This window comes from Microtus oregoni, unplaced genomic scaffold (assembly GCF_018167655.1).
Source record: "Microtus oregoni isolate MIOR12 unplaced genomic scaffold, Mior012 000003F_ref0000135, whole genome shotgun sequence".
NCBI classification, from domain to species: domain Eukaryota; kingdom Metazoa; phylum Chordata; class Mammalia; order Rodentia; family Cricetidae; genus Microtus; species Microtus oregoni.
The window spans coordinates 427261-447489 of record NW_024543062.1 but is presented as its reverse complement, the minus strand read 5'-3'; the positions used below and the strand labels follow the sequence as shown (position 1 = coordinate 447489).

The 20229-nt window shown below is 51.4% G+C and overlaps 1 protein-coding gene across 7 annotated transcripts in view; it reads right to left on the bottom strand.

The window, feature by feature from the left end:
- Nucleotides 1–20229, bottom strand: part of LOC121445102 (trinucleotide repeat-containing gene 18 protein) — a 92031-nt gene that overhangs the window by 21934 nt on the left and 49868 nt on the right. For 4 of the 7 annotated variants that reach the window (XM_041647102.1, XM_041647107.1, XM_041647122.1 and 1 more), the window contains 6 exons: nt 19735–19871; nt 19457–19585; nt 17750–17921; nt 14844–15204; nt 10707–10979; nt 5916–6170 (listed from right to left, as the gene is read on the bottom strand). In XM_041647102.1, coding sequence (XP_041503036.1) covers nt 5916–6170; nt 10707–10979; nt 14844–15204; nt 17750–17921; nt 19457–19585; nt 19735–19871 — 1327 coding nt within the window. Of the gene's footprint in view, nt 1–5915; nt 6171–10202; nt 10980–14843; nt 15205–17749; nt 17922–19456; nt 19586–19734; nt 19872–20229 lie in introns of those variants that run through there. The other 3 variants (XM_041647115.1, XM_041647138.1, XM_041647144.1) reach the window with 2 other exon arrangements.

The following is a 20229-nucleotide window of genomic DNA, read 5'->3' as shown; positions in this document are numbered from 1 at the left end:
ACAGAGAAACCCTGTCTTCAACAACAGAAAAACAAACAAACAACAACAAAAGAGTTGCTAGCCTAGCAAGCCCAAAGCCCTGGGTGCTGTCCCCAGCACAGCATAAAACCTGCCTGATAACACAGGTCCACAATCTCAAGCACTTGGGAGGCAAAGGCAGGAGTTCAAGGTCATCCTCGGTGCACGATCCCTGCTGGAAAACACTGGAGAAAGTGTTCTTGGGAGAAAAGCTAAAGCTACAGGGGTCAGACCTCGGCCTTGCACCCCCTACTCAGGAATTCAGGGCGAGGTGGAAGCGTGGTGGAAGCATGCCAACAAAATTAATCTTGACCTCAGACATCAGGAAAGACAGACCTAAAGAACTAGCAGAGGAGAGGCCATTCCAAACTGCGCCTAGCAGCACCTGAGAACGAGCCTACAGCCAACTACCCACAGAACAAACTCAGAGCGGCCCGGTCAGCAGAAACTGCCCTGGAGGACACGGGGAGGGTTCGGTCTTGAGAGCCCAAGGACTTGAGTCCAATTCCCAGCGCCTAAGTAAGAAAGCCAGGTGTGGTAGTGACCTGTGAACCAAGAGCTGGGGGTGCAGAGACAGGGGCTCCGGCCTAGCCTCCTTAGGGAGCGAGTGCCAGGCAGTGAGAGGTGCTGCCTCAGAAAACTGGGGAATGAAACTGGAGGTTACCGTCCAGCCTCCATATGCCACACACACACACGCGTGTGCATGTACTCACACACATAAACACACACAACATGAACAAAGACAAGAAAGACCAAGTAAGTCCTGTTAAATTTCTATTTACTGAAAGAAGAGAAATACTCACTTATGAAAAATAAAGAAGTTCTCTCTCTGACCAACTCCTCCTCCATAATGCTCACACACAAACCCACAAGACACAAAGAACCTGACCCTAAGATAAAGCTAACACGGGCTGACCAACGAACTCTCCGATGCCGCCACGGCAGCCAGGCATCATAAGCCTGCAACCTGAGCATCCAGGGCTGGGTTAGGAAGAGCACAAATTTCAGGCCAGCCTGGGCTACAGAGTAAGAGCAAAAAAAAACCCCAATTCATATCCCTCCCCTTCCACCTCTGTCTCAAGTAGCCTACTTCTGCATCAAACCCAGTGTTAGGATGACCTTGAACTTCTGACCCACCTCCCTCCGTCTCTAGAGCAAAGTGCACCATCACGCCTAGTTTACGTGTGGGTGACATTCAGAGACCTGTGCGTGCTAAACAGTCTACCAACTGAGCAAATCCCCAGCCCCAAAATCAGTTTTCAATGCATGGAAATTTCACTAAAGAAATGAGACCATTAAAGAAACTGCCAACTGGAAACTGCAGAACTGGAAATAAGGGTTTACTGACCCCCCAGAGCTATAGGGACCTGCTCTAGACAAGTCCTTATAGGTCAACTCAGCTTTGGTCACCTGGGAAGAGTCCTAAGGAGGGATTGTCTGGATCAAGTTGGCCTGTGGGCATGTCCGTGGGTATCGTCTTTATTATATTAACTGAGGTAAGAAGATCCAGCCCACTGTGGGTGGCGTCATCCCCTAGGCTGAGCAACAAAGCTCATGCATTCGTTTTTCTCCCTGCTCTTAACTGTGGCTGAAAATGTGCTCAGCTCTGTGATGTCCCTGCCACTTTGACTGTCCTGCTTTGAAGACTGTAAACTATAATTGCGAGCTAAAATAAACTCTTTTTTTCCTCTTAAATTGTCTTTTATCAGTAAGACAGCTCAGCGAGCTCAGTAAGATAGCTTGGCGGGTTAAGGCCCTTGTTGCACAAGCTTAGCCAACATAGCTTGATCCCCAGGACACAGGCAAAGGTAGGAGAAAACTGAACCTATAAAGTTGTCCTCTGACCTCCACATGCATGTAGTGGTGTGCATATACACACAAACACACACACACACGCACATAATAATAACTAAAACAAACAGCTGTAAAGATGACTCAGGTTACAGGCATGTACTACTATTGCAAGTTCAGTTCCCAGCACCCATACGGGAGGCTCATTACCACCAGCTCCTTCCTGCCCTCTGTACGCATCTGCACTCAAGTGCACATTCTCTCTCTCTCTCTCTCTCTCTCTCTCTCTCTCTCTCTCTCACACACACACACACAAACACACATAGTTAAAAAAAATCTTTAAAAATAAAAAGAGAAAGGTTTATTAGTTCCTCAAAAGGCTAAACAAAGTTCCCAAATCACTGAGCAATTCAAGTATAGAAGAATTAAAACATTTCCTCACGCCTACAAAAACAAAGAGAAAAAAAAAAACACCTGCATGCAGACATTTAAAGCAGCAATAGCTATAAAAGCCTAAAAATGGAAACCACTCAAATAGGCATCAACTAAGGAGTGGATGTGGTACAGAGATGAACCATGTGGCTTATAAATCGATGACGTCCTAGCAACTGTTACCACGCAGACAAACTTCAAAAACACTGTGGTGAATGAAAGGTGCCAAGCACACAAGGCTATGTATTTATTACAGGGCCTCAATGCTGTGCAGTGTCAGAAACGGGAATCCACAGGATGGGAAGAAGTAGCTGCTTAGAAAGAATGAGAGGATTTGTTTGTTGGGAGGGAGGGAGAGAGGGAGGGAGGGAGGGAGGGAGGGAGGGAGGGAGGTGGGTGTGCACACAACACAGGACAGAGATCAGAAGACAACTTCGGTCCTCCCATTCCATCACATGCACTGGGATACACATGCCCATGTGTATACATCACCTACACAATGATACATTTTTAAAAATTAAAGAAAGAACACCAGGGGGCTGGAGAGATGGCTCAGCAGCTAAGAGTTGGCTCAGTGACTGCTCTTCCAGAGGTCCTGAGTTCAATTCCCAGCAACCACATGGTGACTCACAACCATCTATAATGAGATCTGGTGCCCTATTGTGGCACGCAGGCATACATGCAGCTAGAACACTCATATACATAAATAAACCTTCAAAAAAAAGAACACCAGAATGACTAGGTAATATCAAATAAAAGTGTATTTTAGAACAAGACATCTTCCTGGAGGGAGAAAGGAATACTTGGTAACAATGATGATCAAGAAGGTAACAAAATAATCAAGACTATGTATGCACTCAGAAACAGTGCTAAAAATGTGTAAAGCAAAACCTGACAGAATTAAAAGAGGCAAAAGCGAATTCTGCACATTCTAGTTGCAGATGTTAGCACCAATCTCTAGCAGAATGATGGAGAGAGCACATCTGAACTGCACAGAATCCCACCGGCGTGACTAACAGTTAACAGACTATCAGTACGTAATATGTGTTTACTTCCTGGGAGCACCACAGAGCTTCAGATTCATTTTCTTTCCGTTGAAATGATAGAATGGGCTTTCCAACTAGAATGGAATCCAAGCAGAGATCCACAAGAAGGCCAAGCAGCGACCCTCAAATGTCTGGAGATGACTTTCTGAGTCATCACTGGATCAGAGTAGAAATCCCAAGAGAAATTTAGAATGATCCCTGACTACTGAGAAGCCCCGAAGCATCAGCCTGTGTGAGAATCTGTGTTTTCCGGGAGGTTTTATAGCTTTGAACAATGTTTCTACTGGAAAAGAGCAAGGTCTCAAATCGACCACCCAAGTGTCTACCCTGCAAAACAGGAACTGGCTGCAGATGACTGACTTGCCCAAAGGAAAAAGAAGAAAGCAAAGAACAGAAATCAATCAATGAACCCGGGCTGGTGCCACACATCAGCAAGTAAGGAAACCTGACCTCAGGCCTGATGAGCTGAACCCGAGCCCCTGGAATTCACACTGTGGAGAGAACCAGCTCCCGAAAGCTGTCTTCTGATGGCAGGTCCATACACATATGTACACAAAACAAACGTAACAAAGAACGAAAGAAGGGGGGGATTCATGCAACAGGTAAGTTCTATGCAGGCTGATCAAGGGATGTATCGGCACTAAAAGAAGATAAATTACTACAGACCCTATGACATTCAAAGTATGGAGAGGGGGCAGTAGCTGGAGAGATGGCTCAGTGCTTAAGAGCACTGGCTGCTCTTCCAGAGGACCTGAGTTTGGTTCTCAGCTCTCATGTGCTTGCTGGCTCACAATCATCTGTGACTCCATCTATCTCCGTGGAAGCTGATGCTTTCTTCTTCCCTAAGTGTGAACCAACATACACATGGGTGAAAGACCCATATACTTGTAACAGGGGCTGGAGAGAGGGTCCAGCAGTTAAGAGTGCTCGCTGCTCCTTCAGAGGAGTCTTATTCTTTATTCACGTTAGCGTCCATGATAAGAAGCGGTCTAGTAACAGCCTGGATGTATAACTGAGTAAGTATTGAGAAACCTGTGCCTCCGAAGTCATTTAGGAGTCAGCTGCCCTGAGGGACACCTTTGTTACTATTTTCTGGTGATGATGTGACCCAACAGGGGACTCTACAAGACTAAAGTATCTTGCGCTATCTTCGCTGGTGGCTCAGCACCGTGCACGGCTGGCTGGATAGAGAAAGGCCTGCGTACAGCTGCTCTAACATGAACGTTTCCTTCTGAGGCTCGAAGCTGCTGTGGGAGAACTCTGGATGTAGGACACCACAAATGGAATGGGAGGAGAGGTGAGCTCCGCTGTCTGTCACGTCAGCACCAGGTGACCTCCATAGATTATCTATTAAAACGCCTGAAGGCCCCAAGCTGAAGAAACGGAAGATTTAGGCTCAGGATACTTTGGTACAATTTCCAGAAGGATTGATACCCAGAGGCAAGACCTGAACAAACCACATGCCAGAAAAATGGAGGAGGGGTTGAAGAAGCCTGAACAAACAACTAGAGGCCAAGAAGATGACTCAACAGAAAAAGGTGCCTGCCACCAAGCCTGACGACCTGAGTTCAATTCCCAGGACCTGACCTCAGGACTGTCTGCTGTGCCACGCAGGCACCCAGACACATACAAGCAAAGTAGATAAAAGTAAAACTCTAAAAAATGATTTAATTAATGGAGTGGTGGTAGATGTGACCAAGATACACTGTTTTGATGTGTGTACAACTGTTGAAGAATAAACAATCATCTACTGAAACAAATGAGAATGGATTGAAGTATATGCTGAAATCCCTAACACTCGGAGAACAAGACAGGTACAGCAAAGGTGAAAGTCTCAGAAAGGCAGGGCAATAGGTGGGGAGTCTTAGGGGCGAAGAAAGGTGCTGTGGGCTGGAGAATTGGGGATGACTTGGGAAAAAACCCCAGGGAGCTTCTCTGCCTCTTCCAGAAAGGGCTCACGCCTACTCCACGGCCCCCACTCGAGACAGGGACTCGGACTCACACCTACTCCACGGCCCCCACTCGAGACAGGGACTCATATACTCTAGGCTGGTCTCCAACTTGCTATGTTGAATTCCTGACCATTCTCCTGCCTCCCACGTGCTGGGATTAAGGACGTGCACCATCCTATCTGGTTTAACTATGCTGGGGACACATCAGGGACACAGGGACTAGATTCAGGGATATAACGAAAGTGAGGTGGGGTCAGACTGAGCTTCAGGCCCCAATTCATGTCATGTCCTCAACCCACTAAAGCAGTCTGCCAACCCTGACTCCTCCAGTTCCTAGCTTCAGGAGGCCATCAAGGCCACCCCCACCCCTGCTTGCTGGACTCACAGAACTTCTCCAGTGAACTGTACCCCTGTCACTCTTTCTCTCCCTAGAGGTCGCTAGCCTAGAGTGGCCTCCCCTGAGCTCCTGGAGACCCTCAAGATACCAGCATCTTTAAGGACAGCACGGGGGTGAAGAAAGCTGTTCCTTTGACCATGGTAACCCCTCCTAGAAAGTGAAAGCCCAAGAGTGTAGCAGCCCCATTCTGTTCAGGTAAGGCCCCCCCGCCACTGAGCCTCAGTCTCTCTGTCTTTGTGATGGGTCCACAGAACCCGTCTCACAGCCAGCGACACTCACCCATTAAGCTCTGCCGTTCCTCTTTCTTGCGAGCCTTCTGCTCGGCTTCCAGCTGCACCACAGACAGGGGCGGCCCCACAATAGGGCTGGGGAGGGCGCTGGCCGCAAAGCGAGCCAGCAGGCCCAGTCCACTCTCCTCCAGGCCCGGCGACAGGGCATGTTCCCCAGCACCCAGCCTATAGCTACCAAGGGTTTCCTCTTCGTCTTCTTCCTCCTCCTCCAGCTCCTCATCCTCATCCTCTTCTGAGCTGTCATCTGGTGTGCAGAAAACAAGGAACAAATCAAGGTCCTGACCTGGGTGCGAGCTGCCCCCACCTCCTCCCACCGCCCACCCTGGCTCCAGTCTCTGTCCTCACCAAGGGTCGCTGGGGGAGGGTCCAGAACCAGCCCACAGTCCCACCCATGGCCCAGGGCCACACAGGAGTAGCCTGGGCAGCCTGGGGAAGGGAGAGGGGAGGCTCTGGGTGTCGGGATGGGCTTCTGGGAGGGCAGCACCAACATGCACCTGTGCTGTGGGTGGGGGACAGACACACAGACAGACAAAAACAGGAGACAGCGCTCGTCATGGTTCACACACGCGCACACACGCCCCGACATAGACATGGAGGCTGAGGAAGGAAAGAGGAAAGAACAGAGAGGTAGAGGAAGGGAGAAGCGGAGAGAGGGCTGGGCTCAGCTGGGAGAATCTAGACAAGGGGCCTATAGCATTTTTGGACAGGAAGAGGTTGGGAGAGGTGGGGAGGGCTGTTGGCAGAAACCAGAAATTTCTCTCTCCTTCCTGGAGTCTAGGGGACCCTCGTAGCTTAGTCCCTAAACAAAGCTAGAATCTAACACCCCCACGCTAGGGAGCCTCTCTGAGCCTGAGGTGACCCTCCAGCCCACCAGCCTGGTTAAGAGGGTCCACACAGGATCCCATGTGACATGGCCTGGTATGGTGGCACATGCCTGTGGTCCAAACACTGAGGCTGAGGCAGAATTGTGAGTTCAAGGCCACCCTGGGCAACACAGTGAGACCCAGTTTTAAAAAGAAAAAGAAACAGTGTCAGGATCTGGACTTTGAATGCTTGGGGGCAGGCAAACCAGCCCATGTGGAAATAGGGAGGTGAGCCCCCCCCTCCCAAGGCCAAGCCCTCAGGCAGCAGTGCAGGCTAAAGATGTCCAGTCCAGGTCTTACCCACGTCTCTGTTGGGTAACAGGACAACTTCACCCAGCAACTGGCCCTGCTGGCTCAAGGGCTGGCATCCCCCGCTAGGCTGGCAGTGGGGCTGACAGAAAACAGTGCAACCATCAGAGCTACTCCAGACGGGCAACCACATTCTCCACCCCAAAGTGAGGACTCCCTAAGGTACAGACTGGCTTATGACCTTCCAAGGGAAATGGCACCAAGGAGCAGGTGGCACCAGGTGTGAATGCCTCAAGGGCTTGTGTGCTGGGGCCCACATATCAAGACACACACCCTAGATGTGAGGGTTGGACACAGTCGTCAAACACTGCTCTTCCTGCTAAGGTCCACACCACCGCTTTGTTAGATGAACTAGTGGCTGCAGATGGTACCAGGACTGCCAGAGGGTAGAGGCCTACCTAACCTTGTCTATGGCAGAGAATCCTAGTTTCTGCCAGGCCAGCCAGCTTGGGAGGGGAGGTGGGAATTGCTAAAGGAGGGTCTGCATAGGGGCTGGATAGAGGGAAGCAGAGAAAGAGAGAGAGCAAGCCAGGGAGGTTGGTTAAGAGGGTGTGAGGTGGGAGGTGTTCCCAGAGTGATGGATGAAGCAGGCTGGGGATGCCAGCAGGGCAGGCAGGGGCAGGCAGGCAGTGCGCACTTGCGATCAATCACATTGCGACGTCACATGGTTCTGTCTCCGCCCCAGTGGGCCACAGCGGCAAAGCAGGCTAAAGTGTAGGCAGACTTTTTCGGCAGCGCCTGGGTAACCCCCACATCAGGCCTCCCTGGAGAGTTGGCCAATTTGGGTAGGGTGGGCAAGGGATGGGGAGGGTGACTGGCTGGGATGGGAACTGGGAATTTCCCCTTTTCTAAAAACTTCCCCTCTGTCCTGGCTGCTCAGCTGTGGAGACTGGAAGTCCAGAACATTCTTCCCAGGAATCTCAGGCAGTAGGTATCACCATCGGGGAGGCGAGTTTGAGTCTCTGCTCTGGGGTTTCTGGGAGCAACAGTCAGATCCCAGAAAGACAGGAGCAGGTTGGTCTCAGCATTCTGATGCTGTAGAACATTCCAGAAGGCAGAGGCCCAGAATGGGTGCTTTTTTTTTTTCCCAAGAGGGAAACTGGATTATCCTGAGGTCTCCTGTGGGCCTCAAAAGTGGGGTGCCTGTCAAGACTCAGGCAGTGTCTAGTCTGACTGGGCCAGCATCTATGAGGACAGGGAAAGCTGAGAGACCTTGAAGGGACAAGGGGTGTCAAGAACTTCTGGACCTGTCTATACTGGATCCACAGAGCTTGCTAGGGCAGAGGGGGAGAGAAATCCCAACAAAAATTCTCAAGGGAACGAAGGAGGAAAAGCAAAAACTTTAATGTCAATATATGTATTTTTTTTTTACTATCCTGGCTCAGGAGGGCAAGGGGTTGGGTTCTTGACTTCCCAAAACCTGATCAAGGCCAAAGCGATGTGCTGCTGCCAGACCCGGTGGGGGCAGACCCCGAGGAGGGGGGATAAACAGAGAAGAGAAAAGGAAAACGTTTTTTGCCTACCTACGGAGCAACGAGCCAGGCTCAGACTCAAACTCAGTAACCCGCTACGCCGTCTGCCCTACTCCCAGCCTTCGCTTTGCGTCCAAGTGCAGCGTGAGAGCAAATGCGAGAGACCGAAACAGACACTCAAAGCATCATGGGTAGGGGTCAAGGGTTGGAGGGATGGTCAAGCTGCTGGGAGGAGAAAAGCAGACATACGAGAAAAGCCACGCCAATTAAGTGTTTAGTACCGAAGGGGCAGGGAGGCCCTAGTACCCAAACAGTCCTTTCTGGGCAGACCTCACCAGCTGGGTTTGCCTTGCATGGTAGGGGCAATCTGGGGAGCCCTCACCCCTCCAAATCCTGCCTGGGCTCGGGTCCCTTGATGCTGTCTAGGAGGACTGGGGATGCCTGCTTCTGTGTGGGCTGTGGTGGAGCAGGAGGAGCTCAAAAACTTTGGGGCTGGGACCCTGAGGTACCCACCCCAAGTCATGGGGAGGGGAGAAGGGGCCAACCAATCTCATCTGCAGAAGGCCAGGGTGAGGGGGGCTCTGACAGGAGACAGGTGACCTGTCTTTGTAGCCCAGGTTGTCTTGGCTTAGATATGACAGGAATGGCCCAAAGAGCACCAGGCTCCTTTGGTGCCATCATTCAGTTAACCCAAAATCCATCTCTGCCAATTGGGAAGGCAGGTGTGGGAGGAGAGGAGGTTGACCGGGAACTGTGTGGGAAGACTGGAAGAAAGGGGCAGGGTCCTGGCCCCAGGGGTGACTCTCCTATGACCTTCCTCCCCACATCTGGGGCCATGTTGCTCAGGGAACAGGTAGCGTGTTGTTACCCGTCAGGGGACTTCCAAACTCTAGCTCTCAAGGGAATTTACCCTGAAGCAGACCCTAGCCAGGGGGTGATGGGCAGTCTCGCTTTCTTCCCTCGCAGGGACATTTTCTGATTGAAGGGCCTGAGGGCTCTTGGATTTCTAACCGCAGGCTGCAACTCTGAAGTTGGAAAGTGGGAGCCAGAATGTTCTCTGGTGGTGGACCCCCAGGCTGAGCCTGGACCCCAAGGAAGACCATCTCTGACCCTCAACGTGGCAACCGAGCCAACGCTTTCAAAATTGAACAAGAAAAACAAAACAAAATCAAAAAAACCCAAAACCCCAAAACCCCAAAAATCAATGAGAAGGCCAAAAGGCCTTGGTCCTGTACTGCCCACATGCCCTTCAAAACAGAAATATGTGTTAGCAGACAAGTACTGGTAAGATCTTGTTTTTTTTTTTTCTTTAACCACTGGTGGGTAGTAGCAGAAGCTTCCAGAAAAAAAATAAAACACAGACAAGCAGCTTTAAAAGAAAAAAGAAAAAAAAAAACAAAAAAAAACAAAAACAGATAGATGAAACACTTGACTGTACACCTGAAAAATGGAATGGATGCCAAAGATACCAGGGAGTAACAGAAGAGCAGTCCCCCCATGTCTATGGCTTCTGGAGTGGGGAGGAGGAGCAGAAGAGAGGAGGGGAGGGAGGAAGGGATGGAGGGGAAACGGCAACCTAACGTCTCGTTAAGGACATAGCAAGAGAAACGAGGCACACAGTTTAGTTAAAAATGAACTCGGTATGTTTAATAAAGCTTGGTATTACCAAAATCGCGGTACAAACAGCAAGTCACACGCCCACACGAGAAGTCCGTTTTTACAAAATGCTCCCTGGGCAAGCCTCCGCCAGGCTCATGCCAAGAAAAAGCCCAGGCCGGCCTGGGGGTCTTGAGAGGACAAAGTTAGGCTTTGGGATTGGGGGAGGGGAGACCCTTGGGGAAGGGCCAGTGGGGTGCAGAGGGAGGAGGGTGAGAAATTCTGGGAGACTTAAAACGAGTCCGTGTAAGAGCTCCTCCCTAAGGGCTGGCCAGTGGTGTTATCACAAGCTTAAGTAAAAATAAAAAGCGAACACAAAAATATATAGGCGGATAGGGCAGACTACGCTGCCAAAAACCTAGACGGCTACAGCCATCCCTGCTGTGCTGCACACACTCTCGCACGCTCGCTTGCTCGCTCTCTCCCACTCACGTTCGCTCTAAAAACATGGAAGGTTATTTTGTGTTTGGCGCTAGTAACCTTGATCAAAGGAATCCTCCTCGGAAGAGTCGCTGAAGGAGGAGCGGGCCTCTCGGAGCAGCAAACAGAAGGGCTGCTTCCTGCTGCTGGCCGCCTTGGGTTTCAAAGTCCGGGGGCCCGCCAGGCTCCTCTTGGTCAGCTTGGGGCCAGTGGCCGGCTTACTGTTCTTGGCCACCATGCCACACAGGAGGGATGAGGTCAGTTTGGAGCTGGAGGGGCCTTGGGAAGACCACTCATTCTTCAAGAAGTCTTCATCTTCGTCTGAGTCCGTATCTGCAGTTAAAGTAGGTTTTATTTATTTTGTGTGGATGTATGTGCTGTGTGTGTTGTGTGTGCATGTGTGTGGAGTACATATGTGTGTGTATGCGTGAGGACGGGAACCAGGGGTCAACCTTGACCTTGGATCCTCAACTCCTGCCACCAAAAACAAACAACAAACAAAACTTACGGTTTAATTTCTTTCACGTGCATGTGTTTATGTGTTGGAACATGAGCATGCCAAGGAACACACGAGACAGTCTGAGGACAGCTTATGAGAGTCAGTCCTCTCCTACCTATGGGTCCCAAGGATTGAACTCAGGGAGCCAGGCTTGGTAGCAAGTGCCTTTTACCCATCTCACTGCCCCCACCTTGTTTTTTCAAGACAGGAGTCTCTCAATGGGACCTGGGACTTGCCAGGTAGACCAGGCTGGTTGGCTGGAGAGCCCCGGGTGGCCCAGCGCTGGTATCACAAGCGTGCGCCACCACACTTGTCTTTTATGTGGGTGCTGGGGGCTGCTGGATTCTCTTGCTTGAGCAACGAGTGCTTCAGCCTCTGAGCATCTTCCCAGCCCTTAAAAATCTCTTTGAGAACAGGTAAATTGTGGGCGCAAGGAGGAGCTCAGGTTGTCTTTTTATTCCTGTCGGTGGCCCAGAAAACTGAAATTGCTAGGACCAAGCGCCAACTGCCCACAGGCCTGGGCATTGTGTGACATTCCAGCTCTCCTCTGATCTGTCGTGAACAGCCTGGATTGCCCACTGAGGGGCAGTCCGGGCCCTTTCCTCTGCTGCCATCACCCACCTTGGGTACCGTCCACTTCTCCAACCATTAGGTAGGAGGAGGGCTGGGGGCAATGACAGGCGAGCAAAATTCTGAGGAAGGACCCTACAATTTCTACTGGCCAGAGGCATGCAGTTCCTGTAGACCCTACACATGGGACACAGCCCGGTGGCTGACAAGGACCAATCCTTGTTCGACTTTACAGCAACAGCAAACTGAAATGGGCCGTAGGTAAGGGCACTGACGACAATGAAATGATCTCTCCGTCACCCCATCCCTCTTTTCCATCAGAGGGCCAGCTGACCGGCTTCCGCCGATGGCTTTCTCTAAGTCTCTGGTCTAAACACATGGTTGTGTTGACAGAGTTGGGAAGGCTCTTTGGTCCCTTCCAACTTCAACCCAAACACACAACATCTTGAGCTATTTTACACTGCTGCTGAGCTGTTGAGCAAGACAAGAAGAAAGGGCCCCACAGCCAAGACAGTAATCCCTTGATCTGCTAAAAACCTCTGCAGAACAAGATGAACACGGAAGCGCAGCTCCAGCTTGGCAGTACCTAACATCTTCAAATCCAAGAGAAAACACGCAGGGGCATGGGGTTTCTGCCCCTAAAGGCACTGGACTGATAAGACCCACTTTCACCACAACCAGGACCCCAACTTTAGGGTGGCCCACTAAGTCTGGTGGGGGGTGACAAACTCCACCGGACCACCAGTCGGTAAACACCGCTACCCGCCGCACCATCAGCCCCCCTCATGTTCTAACTTGGTCCTTCCAAATCCACAGATGCTGAGAGGTGACACCAACTGAGCCTCCCGTAAGAACGCACGTGACATTCCTGTTCTCCAACCCCAACTGGAAAAGCAAGAAGCCACCACTCTCTTCCACTTCCACCACAAGTCTTCCTCAGTCTCCTCTCCTTGTGCCTGTTTGTGAGCTGGGACCTAAGTGATCACACCCTTTGGCTGTGAGGGGCACTTCTGCTAACACCACCGGACATGTTCCTGGTGCAGAAGGCTGAGGGGGCAGGCAGGCCTCATGCCCACTGGAGCATCAGTCCTGGGCACCCACGGGTCAAAGACAAACAAAAATGCACATGATTCACATGGCTCAGCAACTTAACCCTGCAGCAGGCACAGCGTCCACCTCCCTGCACGGGGACTCAAGGCCACTCAGACCCCAAGAAGACCGTGACAACGCCGGAACTCCAGACAAAGCTCGTGAATGCTGTGCGTTTAAAGTCTGTGCCTTAATCCCAGCACTCAGAAGGCAGAGGCAGAGAGAGCGCTGTGAGTTCAAGGCCAGCCTGGTCTACACAGTGAATTCTAGGCCCACAAAAGCTACATATGAGAGACACTGTCTCTCCCGCAAAAAAAAAGAGGGAGGGAGGGAGGAAGGGAGGGAGGGAGGAAGCAGAAAAGAAAACACTGAGCTGGAGAGATGGCTCAGTGGTTAAGGGCACTCACTACTCTTCCAAAGGACCCAGGTTCTGTTCCTGCACCCACAAGTTGGCTCACAACTGCCTGGAACTCCAGATCTAGGGACTCCAATGTTATTTCTGACCTCCAAGGCCACATACACATGTATCCATGAGCACACACACATAATAAAATTTTGTTTTGTTTTTTTGAGACAGGGTCTCTGTGTAACCCTGGCTGTCCTGAAACTAGCTCTGTAGACCAGGCTGGTCTCAATCTCAGATCTGCCTGCTTCTGCCTCCCAACTGTTGGGATTAAAGGCGTGCACCACCACTGCCTGGCCAGAGAGGTGGGGGGAGAAGAAGAGGAGGAGGAGGAGGAAGAGGAGGAGGAGGAGGAGAGGGAGGGAGGGAGGGAGGGAGGGAGGAAGGAAGGAAGGAAGGAAGAAAGAAAGAAAGAAAGGAAGGAAGAAAGAAAGACTGACTTAGTAAGCAAGCTGGGCATGATGGCACGTGTCTGCAATCCCAGCCCTCGGGTGGTAGAAGTGGAAGAACTGAAAATTAAGTCAGCTTGGGACACACGCATGGTAAAGAGCAGCAAAGGCTGCATAAAGAGACCTCGCACTGAGAGGAAGGGCAGAGAGAGACAGGGGTGGAGGTACAGTGAGATGGGGATTAGGGCTGGGGTAGTTAGTGATCCCGTCTGGCAAGCATCAGACTGTAGGTCAATTTCCAAACACTACCAGCAAAAATGGGAAGAAATATACAGGTCATTTTTTTTTTTTCAGTTAACACTCAAACTCACACACATATCCCAGGAAGCAGAGTCTAGCAAAGTCACAGGGAACCTGGCAGAAGACAAGCAAGCCCTGAAGACAGCCAGAGCAAACCTCTGTGACAAAGGACTGGACGGAAGCCCCTCCTGCCTTCTGAAGCACCAGCATCTTTAGTACCTGCCTGTCTTGGGCATCGGGTACTCACCCACACTGAATGAGAGCACCATTCCCTTGGCAGGCAGAGGGCCGAGGTCCACAAGACGCTAAGGAGAGCAGCCTTGCTCTGACAAACCACAAGACCAGTCTCTACTTAAACGCAACAAAACCTCCGTCTGTCCCTCGGTCCCACAGGCTGCTCAATTTCCTTGGCTCCTTAGTCACATGTGGCTATTGCCGTGGACAAGGCCACAGTGAAAACAACGTCCAGGCATGGCAGTGGGTTGTCAGGGGCAAGAGGCTCAAACAGAACCTGGTTCGCCCCAGTTTGTCTCTTCCCACTTAGGCCCACACTCTTCTCCCAATCCTCCCATGACCCACTAACGCCACCACCCATGGCCGCACTTGTATCTAGAACACGTGACGAGCTTCCTGCAGGCAATGGAGCAGTGAAACGAAGTCACTCTCCAGGCCACTCTAGGCTGAGTGGCTACAAACTCTATGATGCAAGGCGAGCCAGTGGCAGGCTGGCCACCGACATCCACTCACACCCACCAATCACAACGGCCTATCCAACACCACTGGCATTGACTGACTGGCATTTCTGCTTTGGGGGGCACTCATCTGGCTTTAGGCACAGTGTAAAGCTTTGGGAGCCCCCGAGTCCCTCAGAGGAGGGCGAGAAAGGTTAAGGAGCAGGTAAGATCAGCGCTGACCGCTGGCCACAGGGCGCTGCAGGTGATACTTACTGTAGGAGTGGCTGCTCACTTCCGAGGCAAACGGAGAATGGACAGACTTGGGCTGGCCTCTGGCCTTGAAGCCCCCCTCCATCTTCCTGGCTTTGGCAGCCCTTTTGTGTTTACCTTCTCTGGAGGGTTTCAGAGACAAGCCAAGGCCTTTGGCCAACGCTTTCCTGTCCTTGCCCAGCAGGCTGTCATATGGCGTCAAGAACCTGCCACAGCCCCCACTAGCTTTCGGTTTTCCCCCGGGACTGTCGGAAAACTTGAAGGGTGACTTCAGTTTGTCTTGCTTTGTGAGGGAGAGGGCTCTGTCTAGCTTGCTTGCCAATTGCTCCTGGTCGCTCGCCATCTTTTTCTTCTTAATCTTTAGCTGGGGAAGGAAGGTTGGGTCACAGAGTAAGACATACGGCCAAACAGGATAGCGAGTCTCTGGTCACAATGCTTATGAGACTGGGCTAACTCCTGTCCCGTGTCCTCTTGACTCATGGCAAATCACTGAGCTAGTCCTCAGACCTTGCATCTAAAATGGGGCTGTCTGTGTCTATCACGAGGCTACTAGAAAGATAACCAGGGTAAGGTACACAAAACATTTATTCAGGCCAGTGAGACGGCTCAGCGGGTAAAGGTACTGATGCCAACTATTGACCTGAGTTCAATTCCCTAGAGAAAATAGACTCCTGCCTCCATACACACCTGACACATATGACCCCCGTGTGCACACGCGCACACACAAGTGCATGTGCGTGTGCACACACACATAAATAAAGTGGGGAATTAGAGAGAAGGCTCAGTGGCTAAGATCCTGTAATATTCTTGCAAAGGACCTAAGTTCAGTTCCTCACACACAACCCCTGCAACTCCAGCTCCAGGGGCTATGATACTCTCTGTCTTCTGGATGCTGTGGGCGTCTATTTACATTACTGTGCACACATACCCACAGCCACACACTGATATACATTTCAAAACAACAGAAATCTTTCTAAAAATAAATAAAGCACTTATTAAAAATGCCTATCCCTGGGGTTGTAGAGAGATCTCTCTGGTTAAGCACCCTGGTTGCTCTTCCAGAAGATCCAAGTTTGATTCCCAGCACACACAAGGTAGCTCACAACCATCTGTGACTCTAGTTCCAGGAGATCCAGCGCCCTCTTCCGGTCTCCATGGACAGTGAACGCATGTGCGTACTGTGCACAGACATACATGCAAGCAAAACACCCACATACATAAAATTAAAAAAAAAATTAGCTGGGCGGTAGTGGCACACGCCTTTAATCCCAGCACGCAGAGGCAGGCGGATCTCTGAGTTTGAAGTCAGCCTGGTCTACAAGAACTAGTTCCATAACAGGCTTCAAAGCTACAGAGAAACCCTGTCTCGAAAAACCAAAAAAAAGAAAAAAAAAGATGCCTGGCCTAGTAATCACTTATTAAAAGCTGTTACCATGGTAACAATCCTAGCTGGCAATGGCTTTCCACAGCCCTGCCTGCGAGCGTCTATAGAACGCAAGGCTACAGATGGGCGGGAGAAGGTAGCTAGCTGAGCCGACGAGAGCCAAGACGAGAAACTGAGCCCAGAGCATGGCAGGTCTGCTTTACGTCTCCGCCTCCCACAGCAGCTGCCGGAGGCTGCTGCTCAGTCTACACCAGCCTGCCCGACTAAATGGGTCAGAGCTGCCAAGACAAGGGCTCGAGTGTGCCTTGGATGCTGGACCAGGGAGACTGATCAGAGCTTTCTCAGCCTGAACGTCTCCTTGCACGTCTATCGCCCACGGTAGTCATCTGTAGAAACGAAATGTGCAGTTTCAAAGGCATCGGTGCTCTGCCATTTCAGGGCGCTGGCTGTGTACGTGACAGCAGGTAGCTCTGGCAGGAAGCGGCGGGGGAGGGGGGGAGTCTGGAAGGTCGGTGCTAAGAAAATTAACAAATTATCTCTCACATGAGAGGAAAAGAGATCCTGGCATACAAAAAGTGGCCATCTTTTCACGCTTTAATTTTATAATTTTATTTTGGGGGTTTTTGTTGTTTTTGCTGGTCTCATTTTTTTCAAGACAGGGTTCCCTTGTGCAGCCTTACTGTCTTGGAACTAGCTCTGAAGACCAGGCTGGACTCCAACTCACTGAGATCTGCCTGGTTCTCCCTCCCAAGTGCTGGGATTAAAGGGGTAAATTTTTATTTATTTTGATTTTCTTCTGAGACAGGGTCTCACTATAAAGCCCTGGTTGGCCTGAACTTGCTATGTAGACCAGGCTGAACTCCTGAACTTGCTATGCCTGTCTCTGTACACACCACCATGCCCTGATAGCTTTTTAACTTATTTTAATCCAGAATCGGCTGTTCTGGCTGGTCTCAACAGCCAGCTTGCCCCAGGATCCTCCCAAGGTTGGGAGTTACAGATCAACCACCATGCCCACCCCAGCCATGCAAAGGTTCTAGGATCCTAACTCCACTCATCATACTGGGACATCAGAGGCCTTACCCACTGAGCCATCTCCGCAGCCCCAAAGCGCTGGGGAAATGAGAAATTACCCCTGGAGAACTCAGACTGAATCACAATGGCACCAAGCCCATGCACAACACCAAGGTGTTCATTAAACAATTACACTGCTAAACAATGGAGTAACCGCTATTTGGTTACGCACTTGCGATCTATCCTCCCGCTTGATTAAGCAGCGTCTCAGTGCACACAAACCGACCTTGCTTTTGGCCCTACCTCTGCCTCCTGTTACTTTGCCCGGTCCCTGATGTCTCCTGGGCCTTCCTTTTCTTCCCACAGTGAGGAATTTAGCTCTTAGCAGTTTCTCTACAGCAGTTGGGACCAACAGACCTCCACAGAAAAGGTTCACTGTCTCCGGTATGACCTCCAGCCCCCCAGGTTGAGGATTGTGTCCCAGTGAGTCTGCAAGACTGAGTTTACTAACCTGACTCATAAAGTCAGAGGAAGATTCGTGATCATCCCAGCTCTGGTTCCTGCCCCGGGCTTTCGCCATGCCAATGAGGGCATCTTGGTCCTCCTCGGATCCCTTGTGTCTCTTCCTTATCCCGGCTCCCAGATCGTAGTCCTCTGATGTCAGGAGGGACTTGCTGCTCAGCCTGAAAGTCAAGCACGCCATGGAGGTCAGCACCTCAGCCAGGCCATACTCACAGGGAGGGGGTCGTCCACCCAGGTGGCCCTAAAGGGTTGGGCTCGAGATGTAGAAAGAAACAGTGATGGACACCAGAACGAGCAGTGTGGGAAGACAGATGATTGTTAGGGAAGGAAGCACAAAGAGAGAAGGGGAAAAAACTCCATGTCAGCATCCTCCACCAGCCTCTCTTATGCAGTTTCAATAGGCAGACAGACAGACAGACACACACACACAAGAATCAGTAAGACATATCTTTACCAAAATTGCACCAACAGCAAAGGTCAGAAAATACTGCGGAAATCTACCATGGTGGAGGGGAGATTCTATCAAACGCTGGGATGGAGGGAACCCCTGTACGGCACCTCCTTTCCTGGAGAGCAGGGACACAGACATGTCTCTTGATTCATGAACCTGCCTGATTCTCACACTGGGGTGACAGGCATGGGCCACCATACCTTGTGCATGGGGGCGGAACCCAGGGCTTTGTGCATGCTAGACCGTTATCCCTCCCGCATGCTAGACCAGACCGTTACTCCTCCCGTCACACTGTTATTATCCCCAGTGCCCTCGGGACTTGACTGCTTTTTAAATATCTGAGGAAAGAGAGACTGGAGGCTCAGAAAACTGACACTGGGCCCAATGTCACAGGAGCGGTGGGGCTGGGACACAGCAGAAAGTTTAGCATAATGGCGACACTCCTGATCACTAGGCCTGCCTCGCTGGTGGCCCCATAGCCTCTCTTCTATCTTCTCCTGTGGCTGGTGAAAGACATATGTTCATCTCTGTTCTTTCCCCAGTTGGGAACATCCAAGGTTAAATGCAAGATGTGGCAAGGTGGGGGCCATTTTCTCATGACAAGACCATGAACACACACACACTACCGCCTTGCCTGTGGCCACTCAAAGCCCTCGCCGACCTAGTACCCGCGCCCTTGTGTACCAATACAGGAAACTGCGCAACCTCTTTCCTCAGTGGACCTCATGTGGCCCATTTACAGGTACATGGGAAACCTGGCCCTGGAGAGAAAGAGCCCTCACCCAAACCAGCATTCAAGCCAAACTCAGCTGGCTTCAGTGCCACCCAAGAGGACCTTGTCCCCAGAAAGCAACCCTGGTCTCCTGCGGGATCCCAGCAGACAGGGATGTATCCAGCCTGTCCTAGAAGGCTGGAGTTGAAGTGATACTTCCATCGGAAGGAGTCACGGAAAGAAGCAAGAGTTAGTCCCTGGTGGTGGTGAAGTGGGTGGGGCAGGAAGGCGGGGTCAAGTATTTAGGTTAGAGTTAAGTAAGCCACTGACGATCTTTCTTTTCGTTCTCTTGGCTCACCCTCCTAGACTGGGCAGCGCTCCGGGCTCCCTGGGAGCTGCCGTTTAGGGATCAGAGCACCAGACACTACCAGGTCCCCTGGCGCTCAGTGGTGGGCACCTTAGAGGGGGGCCCTGCTCCTCCCCTCCGAGCTGGGTACCAGTCAGTCCCCGATCCACCGAGGGGCCAGCCTTACTTTCCGCTACCGCTGTGGCTCTTCCCTCTCTTGCAGGGGGGCGACAGGGTGCTCGGGGTGTGGGTCCGTTTCCGCGGCCTGCCAGGGCCTCTGCGTGCCATGCTTCTATGGGCATCCTCGTGCCTGTCCCTTAAAAAGAATTCACAGGCTCGGCTGGGAACCTGGGGTTGGCGGGGCGCGGAGTGGGGCACTTGGGTCCACGCACACACCTGACGGCTACCACAATCGACCTACCAACCAGATGTCCAGGATGGGGTACAAGCTGGGGAGACACTCACCCCGAATCCCGGCGGCGCTGGAGCTTGACCAGCTCACGCTGTTTCTCTTTGTACCGCCGCTGGACCTCTGCCAGGCGCATCCGGAAGTCCAGCTCCAGGGCATCCATGTCTTCCAGGGATGACTTCATAGCAAACATCTGGAGGGAGACAAATGAGGATGCTGATGTTTCCTGATGTCCCACCCAGTGTCGATGACTGACTTGAATCCCACTGCTGTGCCCATTTTTGGTTGGATTTTAGAAACAGTGTTTCATGAGGTTGAGGCTGGCCTCAAACTCAGCACATAATCTTGGCCTTTTCATCTTCCTGCCTCTACTTCCTGAGTATTGAGGTCACAAGCAAGCACTATCAAGTAGTTTTACATGGTGCTGGGCCCAAACCCACTAAGTAGCCTGGCCTGGACCTCTCAGCAATCCTCCTGTCTCAGCCTAGCTGAGGTTACAGACATAAATGGTCAAGCCAGGTGATTCCATCCCCATTCCCTACTTCCTGGGG